The sequence below is a fragment of the Centrocercus urophasianus genome, unplaced genomic scaffold, assembly GCF_019232065.1.
Source record: "Centrocercus urophasianus isolate 14NV4802_14NV808 unplaced genomic scaffold, USGS_Curo_1.0 seq_16, whole genome shotgun sequence".
Lineage (NCBI taxonomy): Eukaryota > Metazoa > Chordata > Aves > Galliformes > Phasianidae > Centrocercus > Centrocercus urophasianus.
This window is the reverse complement of record NW_024884711.1, coordinates 19,602,709-19,621,236: the sequence shown is the minus strand read 5'-3', so window position 1 is coordinate 19,621,236 and position 18,528 is coordinate 19,602,709. Positions and strand designations below refer to the sequence as shown.

At 37.0% G+C, this 18,528-nt stretch overlaps 1 protein-coding gene across 2 annotated transcripts in view; it reads left to right on the top strand.

The window, feature by feature from the left end:
* AHR (aryl hydrocarbon receptor) overlaps positions 1 to 9,676 on the top strand; it is a 61,366-nt gene extending 51,690 nt beyond the window's left edge. For both annotated transcript variants that reach the window (XM_042816629.1, XM_042816630.1), the window contains 3 exons: positions 591 to 732; positions 1,549 to 2,815; positions 6,533 to 9,676. In XM_042816629.1, the coding sequence (XP_042672563.1) occupies positions 591 to 732; positions 1,549 to 2,815; positions 6,533 to 6,688 (1,565 nt within the window). In that variant the 3' untranslated portion in view covers positions 6,689 to 9,676. The remainder of the gene's footprint in view (positions 1 to 590; positions 733 to 1,548; positions 2,816 to 6,532) is intronic.
* Positions 9,677 to 18,528: the final 8,852 nt, after the last annotated feature.

The window sequence follows — 18,528 nt, the reverse complement described above, 5'->3', positions numbered from 1 at the left end:
GGCTTAGTGAATATTTCAGAGATTACTTTTTTATTAGGAAATAATATATTTTCTTTTGATAAATTTTTATGATTAATTTCTGAATTAGCATGCTAGTGTCTTATAAATTTCTGTTATTGAGTCTGGTGGCATAATTTGTTTTAGATAAAAATGTGACAAGAGTACTGTGTTTGATAAGTAACTATTTGATGGACTTCTTTATTTTGTTGTTAGTTGTAATATAATTGTCTTTGGAAGGCATAAAAATGTCTTTGTGAGATTTTGTTGCTTTTTTTCCTGGAAAGCTGTTTTGTTTCTTTAGTCCCCTTGTATTCAGGATGTTGTTGCCTGTATGTTGTGGATATCTAATGATTACTTGTAATTTTGGCTATTATTGCTTTTATTTTACTGATAATTTAAAATAGACATTTAAAAAAGTGATTGATTGTCATATTGCACTCGGAATACATTATTAGTGCTTTACAGAAATGTGTGACTGAGGATGTGAGATTGTACATTGCTCTGCAGAATGGGATAACTTTCATGACAAGCAAGATTTTCCTATTTTACTTCACTTGACAGTAAACAGTATGTTTACTCTTTAACTCTAGTGATGAAGACAGGTGAGAGTGGAATGACTGTCTTCAGGCTTCTAACCAAAGAAAATCGGTGGGCCTGGGTACAGGCAAATGCACGCCTTGTCTATAAAAATGGAAGACCAGATTACATCATTGCCACACAAAGACCTCTTACGTGAGTCATCATTATATAAAGCACTGTGCTTCAGAAACTGAACATTTTTCATTGATCTTGTTTACATTCAGAAAGTTGTTCTTCATTTTTAAATAAGTGTCCTTCAAATCTGGAACTCCAAAAAAAAAAAAAAAAGAAAAAAAAGAAAATCTTATTTCCTAGCAAATGTTGGAAAGGATTTTGGTATTTCTTGTATGGCATAGTTCTTATTTATGTATGAGATCTTTGACATTTTTATTTCATGTAAATAGTAAGAGTAGTACAAGTACCAAGTTTTTCCATCTAAGGTATACTTAATACAGAATTCTCGTTAGTAAAGATCAAAAATCCCAGTAGTGGTTATGTGGAGGAAACAGCAAAAAATATATATTAAGGTCTTTTGGTGCTTAATTGGATTCGATATAATAAAGAATTTAGGATTACAGGTAAAATAATTTTTCTAGAGGAGTTTGTAAAATGATGAAAATTAATGCTTCACTGTTGAAGTATTCATTTACTTGCTTTATCAAGAAAACCACAACAAATGGTAAAAGGCCACTTGCATTCATTTCAGCTACTAATACACAGAAAATGGTGTATGCTATCTAGATTTAATTACAAATGTAACACATAAAGGTCATATTACAGTCATAAGCTCCTTATTTCATAATCTCTCTCTTGGCTCATTGAGTCAAGTTGAGCTGGAATAGCTAGGAATTTGAAAAATGTCTTCCAATAGAATAATTTATTTTTTTATATAAATTCCAGGGGACAAAAAGATTACTGTATAACTGTTGAGTGCTGCAGTATTATGCTATATACATGATTTATTTCCAGAGATGAAGAAGGAGCAGAACATCTACGGAAGCGTAACATGAAATTGCCCTTCATGTTTGCCACTGGTGAGGCTGTGTTATATGAGCTGTCTTTCCCTATGTCCAGCTTATCGGATGCCTCTCAGCCAAGGAATAAAACCACCACAGGAAAAGGAGGCAAAACTACATTACACAGGGATTCTGTGGATCCAAATTCCCTTCTAGGTGCCATGTTAAGGCAAGATGAGTCTGTGTATCTCTGTCCTCCAGCATCTCACAAACTTTCCTTTGAGCGGAACTTCTTTGCAGACAGCAGGGATGAACTGAGTGGTGTTGTTAGCAGTGACTGGACAGATAGTCTCCTACCTGCTGGAAGTCACAATATTCTCAAGAGGGAATTAATGGAGTGTTCCCAGGACAGCAGTGTGCCGCTTCCTGAAGACAGTGCAGCGCTCTTTCAAGATAACAAAACAAATGATTTGTATAGCATCATGAAAAATCTGGGTATTGACTTTGAAGATCTAAAGTGTATTCAGCAGGATGAGGAGTTTTTTAAAACTGAATTATCTGGTATGGATGATATTGGGGACATTGACATCACTGATGAAATCCTGACTTATGTGCAGGATTCCTTAAATAAGTCTGACTTCTTATATTTGGGCTGTAACCAGCAGCAGCCCCTGGTCGAGAATGCTGGTTGCTTGGTACAGCAAGAATTAGATCAGCATCAAATTCGTCAGCATCAGAAAGAGCTCATGGAGCAGCAGCAGCAACAACAGCAACATCAGCTCTGTCAGAAAATGAAACATATGCAAGTCAATGGGATGTTCACAAATTGGAGCCCTGGCACCAGCATGCCTCTTTGCTCACAGCAGCAGCCCCAGCAATACACATTCCCTGACATGCAAGCCACTGCTGCTGAGTTTTCTTACAAATCAGAAGTAAACACTTCACCCTATGCATGCAGGCAAGAATTTGTTCCTTACAAGCAACCCACAGCAATGATGCCACAGCTTTCTAACTTTTCCCAAATGGATTTCCCTGTAGCAGGACTTGACAGATCAGCCTATTCTGCTTCTTCCAACTTGGAGGATTTTCTTGGTTGTTTGCAGCAGGCCCCTGAAAATCTTGACTGTGGGATAAACTCTGAGTCGGTTATGCTAACCCCACAAACGTGTTATGCAGGTGCTGTTTCTATGTACCAGTGCACACAAGAAGCACAGCCAAACAGCATGGATCAAATGCAATATGATCCCATGATGGCAAATCAGCAAACATTGTTAAACAAGGTATGGTAAACAGCATTGTCACTTTGCTTGTGTTTTGAATCACATTTTTAGTTGTTTTCAGTGGCTGCTGGGATGCAGTTTGTCATAATTGAGTTGCTGAGTTTGCAGCTGGTGGGTTATCAGTGAGTGAATGTCCTTGCTTTGATTATTTTCATGAGACTGAACTGAGTTGCATTTGATAAAGGTTTTGTATATATGTATCTGCATCCTGGTAGCTCTCTTTGGCACTAGTGAATTGGTATGTCGTACCTACCAGTAATTTTCCCAAAGGGAGCAAAGGAGAAGCAGGTTGGTCAAAAGTTTGGAGTTTGTGTATGCTTTTAGGGGAACAAGATGATATCAGCAATACTGTCTGACAGATTTATCTTCATGGAATGTGTTGTAAGGGTCTGGAAAAGTATCTAGATATTGTTGTAGTGCGGATGTAAGGAAAAGCCAGCTTTCTCAAGCTACTATTTAAGTCTGCTGAAAGCTAAAGGGGGGAAAATAATTACATTGACTTTTGTTTTGCATTTTTACATTATTCTGCAGAAAGTGGAAATAAAAGCAGAAGAAAAGAGGAGTCTTGCTCTAGCACAAAGTACAGTTTTAGGTGTAGTTTCTCATGGATAAAATTAATTTTAAAATTAAAAGAAGAAAACACAGTTCCTGATTTTTGCATAGCCATTGCTGAGGTCTTTTAATTTATAACCTTTATTTCTGTTAATGGTGCTTGAGTACAGGGACACACTTCTTTTTTTTTTACTCCAATGAGTTTATGTGGTAAAGTAGTGATCCTCCTGTAAATGTTTCTGCGTGTGTATAAGCATTTACCAAATTAAAATATTAATTGTTAAATAACTACACAAACCATCGGTGAGGAATGCAAGTAGAACATACCCAGTTCTTGGTATGCATAATACAACTACAAAACATACAGTTCTTAAAACTGTTTAATTTGTGGAAAAAATCTAATTACCAAATTACGTAAGTTTAGCTAAAACAGTTCAGAAAATGTCCAAGGGCTGAAATATCATGCGAGTACTTTGACAAGCTGCAGGCACAGGGCTTGCACAGCACTTGAGTGTTTTTTGCAGAGCTGTGGCCAGTGTTATTAATCCAAGATAGTGCTTGATAACAGGGGTGCAAAGCATTTCCAGGATCATCCAAGTTCACCCCTGTAACAGGGCTAAAAATTTGTTTTTTTTTTTTCTTAAAAGCTATGCTGATATAACTCAAAGGTTTTGATGAGCCAGTACCTAAATAATTCCAAGTTTCACTAATGACTAAGACAGTAAATATGACTATGACAGTAAATACACTAAATGAGTTCCTACTACTTTTTATTTGCTGGAACAGTGTACTGCCATAATAACATTTCTTTTAACCTGGTTGTCATAAAAGCATGAACAAAGGCTACTTTTGTGAAAATTTAGCCTTTGTCAGAGTGTTCAATTTCCATTCATTTTGCCATGATGTATGCATGCTTTATGGATCTGGATAGCATTGCATAAGCGGATGCCTAATGAAGAATTGATGCTACTCTTCTGCGTGTCAGCTCTTGTTTACCTCTGAAGAGAATTGCTGAATGTTTGTCCACATAGCTTAAAAGAGTGGCACACTTCTTGATGAGATGAAAAAGAATTATTCCCCTTACACTGTTTACATAAGAGTGATTGTAGCTAGCTGACAGCTATCTCCAAGTCTTAGTAGGTCCACAGCTTACTTATGGGTGGAGAAACTGCCTGTCCTAAAACAAATAGCATGGTTTTCTGCAACCCATACTGCTTCATACTGGTCAAATAAAACCGAACCAAAACAAAAAAAAACAAAACAACAACAACCCAAAATGAAAAACCATCAGAAAAATGCAAACCCCCCAGAACAACAAAAGAAAAAAAACAAAACAAAAACCTGCAACCTTTTGTATCCTTTTGTATCAGACTGTACTTAGTTTTGACCTTTATTCTCATCTGCCAATTAACATTTTTATTGTCTGAGTGCAAAGTAAGATTCTGAAATTGTTGATAAATGTTTAAATACAAAGAAAGTTTGTTTTCATGTTACCTGGAAGTGTCCTTGCTGCAGGAAAAGACAACCCAGTATTTGCATATGTTTGAATTCCAGAGGTATCAGAGGAGATAGTGGAACTTTAAAATAAGCACATTCATAGGAAGTAGTATGTTAGAAGTATAGCTGCTGCACTTGAAGTTGTAGTGTTGTAAAGCATCATCTGTACCAAAGCAAATAAAGCACTTTTATTTATTGTTAGTAGGGAGAATGTATCACAACATATGATAATAAGTAAATTAGGTTTGACTTTACTGGCTACTGGTAACTGCAGTAAAGCTGTGAGTAAGTGGATAGCAGGTGTCACTTCGGAGTGGGGGACTAAGTCTGCCCTCCTGATGTCACCTGGAGGCTGGACAGTGGGTGGACTTCAGCTCTGCCAGTGCAGATTGCTGTCCTTTCCTCAGCCTCCCAATGGTTTCTACACAAAAAAAACCAGTGGGATTAAAAAGAGTCTGTTGTGATCGTCTGCCTTCTCCTTTTGCCTAACTTGTGATTAACCTGTGGTACCCACGGAAACTCTTTGAACTCATGCATTTGCATTAGGAAAATAGCCAGCGTAGTCTCCATCACCAAAAATGTTTCAGTGGGCAGAAAGGCATTGGATAAACTGATGGCTTGTTTAAGGTCAGTTCCTTTACTAAACAAGAGAAAACATGCTGACTACTTGATTCTGTGCAGAGAACTTTGTTAGAAATTTTATTTTAATGAATGCACTTCTCATATTAACACTGAAGTAATCTACTGCTTCCACAAATTATTCTAACTTATGTTATTCTATCTTTATGAGCATGGCATATTTGATTTAAAGCGTAATTCACACAGCTGTAGTCTGGTCATTAAGAATTTAGAAGAACAACTGCATGTTTTACCAAATTTCCATGTTTGCCCAGCAGGAACAAAAGAAGTTTCCACAAAACCAGCATGTTTTGATAGATGAATGAGTGAATGTATAATGTATGTTTTAAAGACAAACCTTGAGTGAATGAATGAATACTTCCAACGTAGGCTACTCCCAAAGAGATAATAGAAATGTTTAAATATTTCTGTGAATTTTCTTTGCGTGATCAAATGGAGTATTTTGTAGAAAAAAAATATTTTTTCATAGCATGACAGGAAGCATTACATCATATGGTTAAAATAATCCTATGAACAATTATGTCAAGACTGATGAAACTCATTCACTGCTATTATTTGGTGTTGTCAAAATGAAGACCATTTATTAGAAAGCCCATCCTATGATAGCTTAGCCTGTGGGTTGAATGCAGTACATTTCAGCAACCAAATAGGACTGAATACGCATTCCTGTAAGAGCTGTAAATCTATATCCCACTGCAGACATGAAGCTATGTAAATAGGTTGCTTTTAAATGTAACAGCTGGATTTGGAATTTAGAAATACTCAGATTTTGCTTTCTACAAATGGAAACTATATTATGCTTTAGAAAATAATGATGTTTCTTTCCTTCACCTGAAGCAAGACTCTCACTAACTTCAGCAAGGGTAGGCTTCACTGGTGATTAAGCCCGTACTTTAACACAAAGTTTTAAAGCTATTGATTGTATTTTAAGATGGGCTTATCCAATCTGTTCATTCAGGCAGATTCTAAAAGATAAATGCATCAGTTTTCCATACTAACCATTCATATTATCTTTTTTTTTCCCACCAGTTCCAAAATGGTTTCAATGGAGGAAATGTAAATGAAGCATATCCCTCTCAGTTAGATGTGATAAGTAATTCACAAACTGCCACACATCTTCAACCTGTTCATCATCCAACAGAGCCCAGATCCTTCCCAGATTTGGCATCTAGTGGATTTATGTAATTCAGATCTAGAGCTCCATCTGTGATTTTGTCTGGGTATCAGGCTGCTCTGAGGAAAAGCTTGATAAGTCTGTCTTTCAACGTTGGACTTCAACAGCTAAATTAGATTTTGAAAAACTGAGGTTGATTGCACTATGTACTGGTGGATATGTAATCCAAGACCCTAACATTTTAGGGTGGCAGGTGGAATTAAAACTCTTGACTTAAAAATATGCACGTGCTGTTTTCCATCAGACTGACTGTGTCATTGTGATATGGATTACATATGTACTAAAGACTATGTCATGCTATACAACATAAGATAAGGCAAATGGTTTTGTTATTTAGAAAAATAATTGGGCACTTTACAAATAGCACCATTGGCACAAGGAAGATAATTTCACACTTGGATTATTTCCAGACTTCATGAAAAAAAAAAATAATTAAAAAATTAAAAAGCTCTGAAATGAGAATCAAAAGCACTTAATTTAATGCATACTAAGCTCTTTAATCACTTATTTTATATGTAAATCCTTTTGTTTTAAGTCTCCATTTCTAGCACTTTAATAGAAGGCTTAATACAAGGATACGATATGCAAATTCAGGTTTTCTATGAAACAGATCCCTTGCATTCCTCCTTTTCTTGTCAACCTTAAGTGCCTCACAGTTTAGCTACCTTGTTTCTGACAGGAGCTTATCTTAGCAAAACTCACTATAGATTTCGTCCACATTCTGTGAACTTTTATCTAACATCTACAGTGCTACTGGCTGTATCCTTTCCTCCCCCCAAAGACAATTTATTTGGAGTATGACTTAATTCTTTATCTATGAATTTGTTACACTATGATCAGGAGCTATTAGTGTTCTGAATTTAGTTCATCAAAAGAATTTTGGTTTATTCCGTACTGCTTTTCTGCTTTCTTCAGGTAATACAGGGTATGTTAAAAAAGCAGATTTTGCCGATGGGGAAGAGCAGTTCCTCAGGATTAGTTTTAGATTATTAATGTTGAAAAACATGTGCCTTATCTTGTGTTAAAACACTCATAATGTTCTTTAGAAATAATGCAAGGCTGCTCTATGCAAATACTTTCATTAAAATGGATATTGAAAAGATTTGCATTTTAAATAAGGGGGAAAGGAGTCTCAATAACGAGTGGTATTGACACTTTGACCGCAGGTTTCAATGTTCATAGTGGGGAAGGGGTCAATTTGGGTTAAAATTTTATTCCTAGCAACTTGCACTGCAACGGACCGAGAGGCTATTCCTTTAATGTATGTTGGATCCACTTCAAGAGCTTTGTGCAAAATACAAAAATGGGAAAGGAAACAAAAAGTCACTAGAGAAATTCTACTTCTAATTGGTTTGATTTTCAAGAGGTTAAAAAAAAAAAACCAAATAGCAGCAACAACAACAACAAAAAAAAACCACCGACAAAGCATCTATCTGGTTTTTGTTCTTTTTTTTTCCTGAGAGGATTTTTAGAATCGTAGACACCAATGTTTGGTGGGAAATAATAGGCTACATGAAAGTACAGAAGTGTGTATATGTTCAAAATATTTCATACTCTTGCGTGTTGTGTAGTTCATATATGATAAAATGTCTTTGTAAAATATCTTAAACCAGTTAATTTTAAACGTTACATCATTCCATCTTAATATTTTATTACATATGTTATATATAATATAAAGTGGCAATGTAGCCAGTTTAAAGCAGGCAAAAGTAAACAGGCTCCCTTCAGATGGATGTTAACATTGTTTAATACAAAGACAATCACTTTTGAATTTGAATGCTTTCTCAGATGAAACATGCTTTCTTATTGGGAGAGCATATCTTTCATTTTGGGATATTATATCCTAAGCCAAACTTAATTTGGTTACAGCTTCTCAGATGACTGACTTCAGGTCTTTTAAGTGAAATTATTATATATGAAAGGGGCATTAAAAAATAAATTATTATTCAGGAAAAGACCATAAGGAGATTGCGAGTTCTAATACAAGATTGCTTTTTAAGAACAAACAACAGTGTTTCAGACTTCATTTTCAGCACGAGATATCGCTAGCAAATTTGATTAACATCATTTGAATTACTTGGTCGCCCTGTCATTTTTTATGTAAGATCTTGCTTTAAACCAATATCTAAAATGTCTTCCATATCTAGTTAGTGTATGATGTTTTCATTTGAACTTGAAAATTAGAAGAAAATGCTGTAAAACAAGAAGGTTTAAAGGGATATGTTTTACATCTTACAAACCAGTGTAAATCCTCTTTATTACATTAGTTTAACCAAATACATGTTGTCCTATCACCAAGTGCCAAGGATGCAGCACTAAAATTGTGCTGCCCTACTTACTGTAAACAAATTAGTTGTTTGTATGAATATCAGCTGATTTTGTGCATTATCTTACGTGTACTACATTGTCTGCATTAGTGCACTCTTGATCTGCACCAAACTGTACCTACAGTGCACAGATGTTTCTAAATTGGATCTCTTAGTCCTTCAGGTCTGTTATAAGTAAGATATAACTCAGTGTTAGACAGTATTACTATCCATTTTTGTACAAGTTTTCCTAGCTCGTTTTTCTTTCCAGGTCTTCTCTTTCATCTGCTATGCCTGCACATACCATGCAGTACATCTTTTGCATTAAGGTATGGTTTTGTAGCGCTGTTGCTGATCTTCAATAAAGTTTGTAAGGCATAATATATGGTAATAAAATAATCACTTGAATGTAGCGGAAATGTATGTTCTTTTACTGCAAAATGTTTGATTTCAGCAGTATACAAAATGATATATTATGATGCAGTTACTAATGTTTTTGGAAACTTGTCATCTAATAGTTTATGAACCTATTGTTATTTATGTCACTGTGGACTTTGCACTTCTGAATATTAGATGCAAATACAATGTACATAATTTAGAGTAATGAACAAGTGTGTATTTGCCCATGGAATTAGTATTTTCCTTTTAAACTTGCATGAAAATGAGTTTATTAATAAACATTGTAAAAAGTAAGCCACAATTAGCAGTTGAAAGGCTTCTATATTCGTTGCTTAGTGAACAGTAAGTTTACAGTTCCGGCAGGGTTAGATCTCTACGTCGATGTTGCAAAAAATAAGGTAAGCATTTTCTGTTTTGAGCTCAGTTTGTAGCCTATTCATTGTTTATTTAGTAAGTTCTGATTTTTAACAATTCACTTGATTTCTAATTACTGATATTACTCTTTAAGATACGGTATGTTGACTTTGTGTGATAATCTTTTAAAATCAATTACAATTCTAAAGCAGATGTTTCACTGTAATTCTCTCTACGGTTACCAGACTTAAAATTTTGTTTGACTTAATGGACAAGACATTAAGTGGTTACGTATATGCTATTATCTTATAAAGTATTAAGACACACATCTTATTGAATAACTCTGCACAGAAGTCATCTTGTTTACTCCTCTTGCACAACACAAAAAAAAAAAAAAAAAAAAAAACAACAAGCTAAAATAGGAAAGTTATTTAACAAGGCTGCAAATCTATTAAGTAACATCTGGGAATAATCAATCAATAATGTGAACCACACAAGCCATCCTTTTTATAGTCTGTTTTATTTGTTAAAGAGATATCTTCAAGGCACGTGGTCAGCCTATTCCCAGAAATGTACAACCTCGCTGTCCAGTTCTCTCTGAATGAGGAAGATAGTTTCTGTACTTAGCCACTTTCTTTTTGTTATGGAATTCTATTTCTGATTCATCATGTAAGTCTCTGAGAAAGATGTGTTCCTCAACACAAAATCACTGTAGTGGTTATAATGTATGCGGAGGCCTAAAGAGTCTTATTTTGTCTTGAAACCGGCTTGGCTCTGAACAAGCAATATTCAGAAATTACTAACTAAACCAGATTTTGTACACCAATGTAAAGGTTCTTTGTGCTCATGACTGTCTGGATGTCTAAGATACATTCAAGCAAAACAATGAGATAAATATTCTTATCAGAATAAGAACAGGAAAATTGACAGATATTGGAAGCGATTGAAGTGTTTTGTGCTGCATAAAAATAATATTAAATATAACAATTCCTTCTGTATTTATGGAAAGACAAAGCAGCAGAAAAAAATTATTTTTCTCCTTTTCTGCCACTCACTGGTTATGGAGGTGAAGGCTTCCCTCGTAACATAGAACAGTGAGCATCTTTTCAGTGGTAGGTGGTATGAGCCAGAGGAGCTTGGCCCTTGCTATTAAAAGTAAGAGCTAAATTAGAAGAAACTATTGATTTTTTTTTATTTTTTTATTTTTTTTTTTTTGTCACTGGTCAGTGAAGGTTAAATAGGGAAAAGCAGAAAGCGAGAGGATGACCTCATCTGTAATGTACTTGAAATATATCTGAGGGTATTTATATCCATTTCTAGTTTCTGAATCATGTGGAAAGGTCGACATTTTTTGTAATAGTAAAGTTTAAAACTTCAAAGTCTCTGCTTAGCTGCCAACTACCTCAATTCTTCTATAGCTATTCAGATCCTGGCAATACTGAACTCCTTGGCTATCAAGTCCTTGAGAGGTTGCAAACCAGGTGTTTCCTGCATCTCTGTGGGGCCCACCAGTTAAGTGGTTTCAGAACATACTGAACTAATGTATCTGAAAGAAGCCAGAAATAAAGTCTTCTGTCAAAATGAACTAGTTGACAAGCAAGAGATACAAATCAGCTCCCTCCTCTAGCTTGTTTGGCAATAGGAATAAAATCAAGATCTCTGAAGTGGTTCATAAAATATCCTGAAATGAAACAAACTCTCTTGTTTTAAAAAAAAATCTTCCACTTTTAAACAAATAGTTTGCAAATAACTAAGAGAAGAGGGGTCAAGAGATGTATCCGTTAGTCTAGTACCTACGGTATCCACTTAGGACAGCTGGGTTCTTTAGAAGGAGGTGCTGAATATCCAGGACAGTTTGTGGACCAGCAATTAGGGTACTTATGTGCTCATCAACAGCATCATCTTTCTTATCTTCTTGTGGGGTGAAGTGTCATCAATTCTCAATTGAGATTTTGAAGTAAAATAATATATTTTTAAAAAAATTAAGAAGTGCCCGATTTTCATGCTTATGCATCTACAGTAGATGAAAGGTCTCTGTGGCTGAAAGAAAATGTTAGAGATGATCTTAGCAGAGAGAGTATTCCCTTTAACTCTCCATTTTTATGTATATGGTTTCTAAAGCACATATTTTCCAAGTTCTCGTTAACAGTATTATAATTAGATTTTTTTTTTTTTTTTTTTCCTAGAAAAGCTGTAGATTGCTGTTCCAGACTAGAAATGGAACTGTAGAGGATTACTTACTGGTAGATCTTCAAATACAGCTAATCATGGTTTCCCACTAGCACTAATCATTATGAAAAACAGAATTGTTCTTTGCTTCCAGAAGTCCCAAAAATTACTGGACAAAATGGTGCAGCATTGATGCATCCATGGTTGGTGGCAGGTCTGTTGCTGTGTAACATGCACACACACAAAGGGCACGCTGTGATCATGGAAGGCACATGAACGTGTGCCAAAGAATATTTTAATAACACTGGCATCTAATCAAGCCTTTGAAAGATAACAAGAGCCTGTGCTGCTTTATGCAATTGTAAAGAAGTATCTGCCTCAAGTTTCAGATCTGTGCATAAAATTAGCACATAAACTTGCATGCATGTAGCTTTATGGCTCTAGTCTACTTTCAGTCCCTCAATAGTTCTTAAGAAAATAAATAAGAAAATTCTGAGGCAAAGAGAAATGTTGCTAACTTAACACTATAATTTTAATCTTGCCAGGTAAAATAACAATGGCAGGAACTTAAGGCCAAGAATATTATTGTTAAGCAGGAAAAATATGGAAATAATCAGTTAAAAGAATGTGAGTAAACCTCATTAACGTGCTTCTAAAGTCAAGCTTTTCCACTCAAATATAACTGAGTGAAGTTGCATTCATCAAGATGGTTAGATTCCCTCCCTGTTTTAGAAACATCCAAAAACAGCACTTAGTGTTTTTTTGCTAAAGACGGGAAAGATGCAGAATTTCAGATTCAGCTGTGACTTCAAAACTTGTGGAAATTCAGAGTGCTTTGAAGTCAGCATGTCAGTTTCTCTCTAGTAATAAAATGTGAACCAAAATGAAACATGTGGCAAAAGACCCAGATCTGAGTGGATGCGCCCTAGGAACATTTTATTTATTTTTAGAAGTGGGATATTTGTGTAGTAATGATCACGCCTGTTTGCTTACTCTTGGCAGTCATGTAAACATTGCCTAGAACCTGCTCTAAAAGATGCTAGCATAACAACTGAAGCCCATCATTTAGATGCTGTAAATGCAGTTTGTAGTCTGTGATGCTTCCTAGTTAAGAGAGGTGAATGCTTCTGCAGGAAGGACAAAGCATTTTAAGAATTGTTCGGGTGACCTTGGCAAACAGCACCTGTATGGCCAAGCAGTTTTGTTACCCTTTGGGGCCTGCACAGCAGTAGCTGCTTCACAGGCTGGGCAGTTTTTTGTTTCTCAGGGAATAAGGTGATCAGTCTCGTGCCCACGTGCTGCTCACAAGGTGGAAGAATAAGGGCAGGCAGTACCCAAAAGTGCTGTTGAAGTTCTTAACCCCTTAACAGGCCCTGCAAGGAAGATCCCTATCATGACGTGTGTCTCGCCATGGAGCCTTGAGCTCCGTGAAGACCGGGCTTGTCCGAGACAGTCATGGGAAAGTGGTGGCTCCCTTTTACACAACAGCCTTGTAGCTGTGATACAGCTCCTCCTGCCAGGGCTGGGTTGGTTGCACACTGTGCTCAAAATCCAGAGCATTACAACCAGCACATCAGTTGAACCCCCGGCCAGGAAATAGGGATAATTGATCTATTCATGTTAATGCTCAAAATGAGCTGACTTCCCTCCTTGCAAACACAGATCAGTTAACAGTGTTTTTTCTTGGTTGTTTTTTTTTTTTTTTTTTTTTTTTTGTTTTGTTTTGTTCTTTTTTTTTCTTTCTTAAAGGGGGAGGGAGAAGATTCCAATGAGTTGGATAAACAGGATGATTTATAACACCAAATGCCTAAAGCAAATACCAATCTATTTTAGAGTCTGTTTTCCTTTGGTGAAGCAACTGTTGGGTCAGCTCTTGCCCACTTTCAGCTTTCAGTTCTTTAAGCCCCTTGGGGGATGTGACCAGTTTGCACAGCTGCTGGGTTTGTGCTACCCACTATTTCCAGTTTTGCCACACTTTAATACCACTGTACTTTAGCACTTTGTTGAGTGATTGTCACTACTGCAGCTCAGAGGTAGCAAGGTCAAGGTGGCACAGACAAAAACAAAGGCATCTAACATACACATTTGTGTGTTAGCTTCAACAGCTTTTCCTATTTTGTGGCATTCAGGGAGTTTCTATATTCACTTTAGTAGGTTGCTTGTTTTAGGGCTTGGCTCAGCCTTACAGCAGAGATGGCACACGGGACAACTCTCCTGAGCCACCACCACTCCTCCCCTCTGCCCCCTTTGTGGTGGGTGCAGAGGCCTCACCTTGGTGCCAGGCTCAGGGCTGTGATAGGTGAGCACTCCATCTGCTTCTGAGTCAGACCTTCCCCTGGAGCACTCTTTCTCAACTTCAGTTTTTGTGCAGTTAATTCTGCCCAGGAGGAATGAAAGCAGTGCCAGCAGTGAGAGGCAGGCATCAATTCCCTGGTAAGGCAAACACCCAGAGAAGTCTTGCAGCCCGCTCATGTTCTCTTAGAGGAGTGGAGCTTCTACAAACTGCTTCCACCCGTTGCCTCTTTGAAGCCTTTTATAACTTCCTAGTTGTAACCTAAAATTTGAGAAACACTAGTCTAAAAATAGCATGCAACAAATGATGAAGGGCCCCTTCCATCCCTCAAGAGCCAGTATTTGACCTTTCCTTCACCATACTGTATTTTTAGTAGTATAATTTCAGATACAATTACCTACACTCAGCTTCTGAAATCATGCATGAAGTCCTTTTCCAGAGCCATATTAACAGCTAGCTGCTCAGCTTACTGGAATTAGAAACCAGATATGTTGTTTTATTTACAATATAAAATCAGACTGTGGTTTTGGTGTAGATTGATGTAATAAAGGGAAAAGGTCCCTTTGGTGTTCTTTAATTTATGGCACACTGTAAAATGTCCAGGCAGATTTTACCTAGTAGCAGAAATAGGAAAAATAGTAACTCTTGGCCGAAGATTAAAAGTCTCACCCGCTGTGCATGTATTTTGAGATCCTGAACATTTGGGAGCCAATCAGCCACTTATCTGTTCCTGGGATCATGCTCATTTGTAACCACAGTGCGGGCTCTGTGGCTTTCAAGGTTTTTTTTTGTTGTTGTTAGTTAGTTCACCTAAATAAAATCGTTCATATCTGATGAATGTCAGTACGGTGCCATTAAGATCACATTAAGGAGATCTTAAGGCCAGCATTTTTGGCCTTGCAGGATAAATTGTATCCTGTTCTGATTTTACTGATTCTTAATGTCTCAAAGCCTGCTTTTCAGGCACAGTGGAAACTAAAAATAATCAAGCACTGTGAATTGCAACTACACTGTGCTCATTACCCTGAGTACATATTCTTGTCATCATTCTGCTGGAGTGTTTCCTGGTGAGCTGCATAAAACAAGCTAGGACCTGTGTCTTTCTAAGCTTGTCATAAGATTGTTGAAGCTGTCCTTATCAGTCCTGAACCTTCAAAGTTGCTATTTCATGTTACAGCCTTGTGTGGAAGTACATCACCTGACTGACTTTAACCAACTGTATCAGTAAACATGAATACTGCAGATGAATCACAGAATGATACAAAGGCCTCTTACATCATCTATTTCCTCTCCCTCACTGACAGAGGAAGATATCTCACTGGTATGTGGTATGCAAGAGCTTCATCAGTCTGATTACAGCAGCTCTGGTAAACCTTCTCCAGTGATGAGAAAGATCAGTTAATACAAGTTCTCCACGAAAAAACATTTTCCCTCCATTCATCATCTCTTTTCTTGCTCTTCACTTCTTCCTCTCTCCTTAAGTCATTGTCTGTGTGTACTGTCTCCCAGGCAGGCACGCAACAAAATATTTATTGGCTATTACTCTCTCATTTTGTAGTTGAGAAGAACATATTCAGTAACTGGCATTTCCATATGACATGCATAAAACAGCCAGTATGAGAAGACAAGTTAATGAAATAGACCAATCCAGCAGAAAGGGCAGGTGAACAGCTGCTATTTTTTCATCAAAAGAAAGCATCTTCCTCGAGAAAGTCCTCAAGTCTTTCCTTTTTTTTTTATCATTGTGCTTCTGAAGCATTTTAACAATATCAAGGATTTCCTTTTATCCATGCCAAAACTGAATATAGTCCATTACATCAGTGCTGGATGAAGAAACGTTACTTGAATCATTTGTTCACCATATTAGATACATACATGGGAAAAAGTCTTGCTTCTTCTTTATATAAGGAAATTTCTTATGCATGCCAGATTTGCATTGGTTTGGTTTTACATTGGGAATGTTGCATTGCTAACTTATGTCAAATGTTTTCTCTAGTGTCTCACTGTCAATCACTGAGAATTCTTTGTTTTCTTCATACTTTGCGACAAAAGCATACTATGGCAAACTTAGCTCAGTGATCACTAAAAGAGGTGACAGCCTGCGTTTCTTAGACGATAAAGATAAAAAGTGAGAACTGTTCTGATAGAAGAGGATGCAGCAGGGAGTTTTTGGATAAAACTGTGAAGATAGACCAAGATATCAAGTGATGTTTGGGGAATGTTAGGAAATCCAGTGATGGCCCCTTGGGTGTCAGTGGGAGGTGCAAATGTGTTGGGCACTCAGAGCTCAGCTGAGCTGGCTTGTACTCCGGGAACAGCCTATGTGACTTAATGGATTTCTCCCATCTTTAATTCATGACTCTGCTTAGTCCATGATTGAGGCCTTTTGTTCTATGGGAAAAGTGTGTGTGTACAGCCCAGGAGGAGATGCTTGCCTGTGTGTGTGTTTCAAACAGCTCCTTGTTGCTTGCCAAATTGCTTTCTCTTTTTGGTTTCAAGTATTTCTGAAGGTCGTACAAAACCTTTGGAAGCAACTCACCAAATTGTTTCAAAATGAATCCAGAGATACTGGAAGGGGGAGGTGTTTACTCCCCAGCTGACAGCCTGAGTGTGTCATATCTGGGCCTGCAGTGGGTGTTCACTGCTATCATCAGCATGCTCTCAGAGCAGCTGAGCATACATCTTCCTTTCTGACATTGTTTTATCTCACAGAACTTGACAAACTACAGCATAAATTTTTTCTCAGATTCTTTACAGAAATTCCATGTAAAGCTGCTTTAAAATATTTCTGGCATTGTTTGTGGAATCCCTTTTTTTTATGGGAAGAAAAAAAAACAAAAACAAAACACAGTGTATTATATATAACCCACTGGTCCTCTGTCTTCCTCTGTGCTCCCACCAGTGTCCTCTCCCCAGCTGTTCCTCCTTACCTGGAGGCCCAGTCATGGTGGATTTAGTTTAGCCTGCAAAGTAAGAAAATTAACTTGTCTGATGGTGACAGGTGGGTTTAGAAGTGGCCTAACTTACTTAGGAACAGTATGCCTCAGGAAGGAGATTGCTTGTGACTATCCATGTAGAAAAACGCAGACCATACTTGTAAAAATAACTCCACTCTCCACAAGCACCTAAAAGAGCCCTGGCAGTTGCTGGCTCTGACTCATTTTTGGGTCTCCTATTTTGCTCCTGTTCCAGCAGTGATGGTTATTGCTTTGAATCTGGAGATGATGATCATTCATATGAAACAGAGAAAAGTTCTTATGCCTGTTTTAAACATGAATATGCAGTAAGATTGGAAAACATTTTTATTTATTTATATTGACAGACTTTTCTGACTTCTTCTACAACCAAAGCAAAAAGATAGAAAATATTACATTGGAACCAGAATAGAGCAAAATAGAGTTCTTTCCTAATTTCTGGCTTCCCCCTGCTTAGTCCATTAGGTATTTTTCTAAACTGGCTATATACCACTTAGAGTGGCTGATGCAATAGGAAGAATTACGTATGTTATTTTCTAAACACCTTTGGATGCTTATCTTTTCTACAGATAGAGAAAAGAGCTTGTGTGGTTTTCCTTTTCCTTTATTATTTTTTTTTCTTTCTCAGCCACTCAGCAACTTCTCAACATCTGTATGGTTTCACAGAACATAATCCCTACCCTTCACTGAGAAATTGAAACTTTTGCTGTATTAGCAATCTACTGGCAAGCCTTGCTGGTATGCATCTTTTCCTTCTTGCTCAGCGATAATGTCATCATCCATTTTTCTCTTAACTCTGAGGAATGGAGAGTGACTATTTGAAATAATTCACGGTTGCAAAGGGAAAGGATCTGTTACTGCATGTAATGCTAGAAGTAGCTTTCTTCTGTATGTTATGGAATATTAACGTGACTAGAGCATGAGATGGAGATCAGTCATTTCATTACTCAGGATATATATAGCTAGTGGTTACACAAATAAATCTTGAAATTCTGAACTTGAAAATTTTATCTCCCTGCCCTCATCAATGAATGACACTCTGGGAGATATTCAGGTACCTAATCACAGCCATCTAGTGCCATTTTAGATGCTTTGGGCTATCCATGGCATGTACATAAGCATTTCACAGCATTTTAGAGCAGCAGCTGGTAGACCAGAACAAGCAGATGTCTAAGCCTAAGCCAGGCACATGAATCACTGCCATGTTGTGGCATTCTCACATTTCTGAGGCACACTTAGGAGCAGAAAATATAGTAAACACGTACATCCCTTTTACATTCTGTCATGATCTGCATGTTTAGCATGTAAAAAGGCCAACAGTTTGAATTACCTTCCATCTCATGGACGTGGAAATT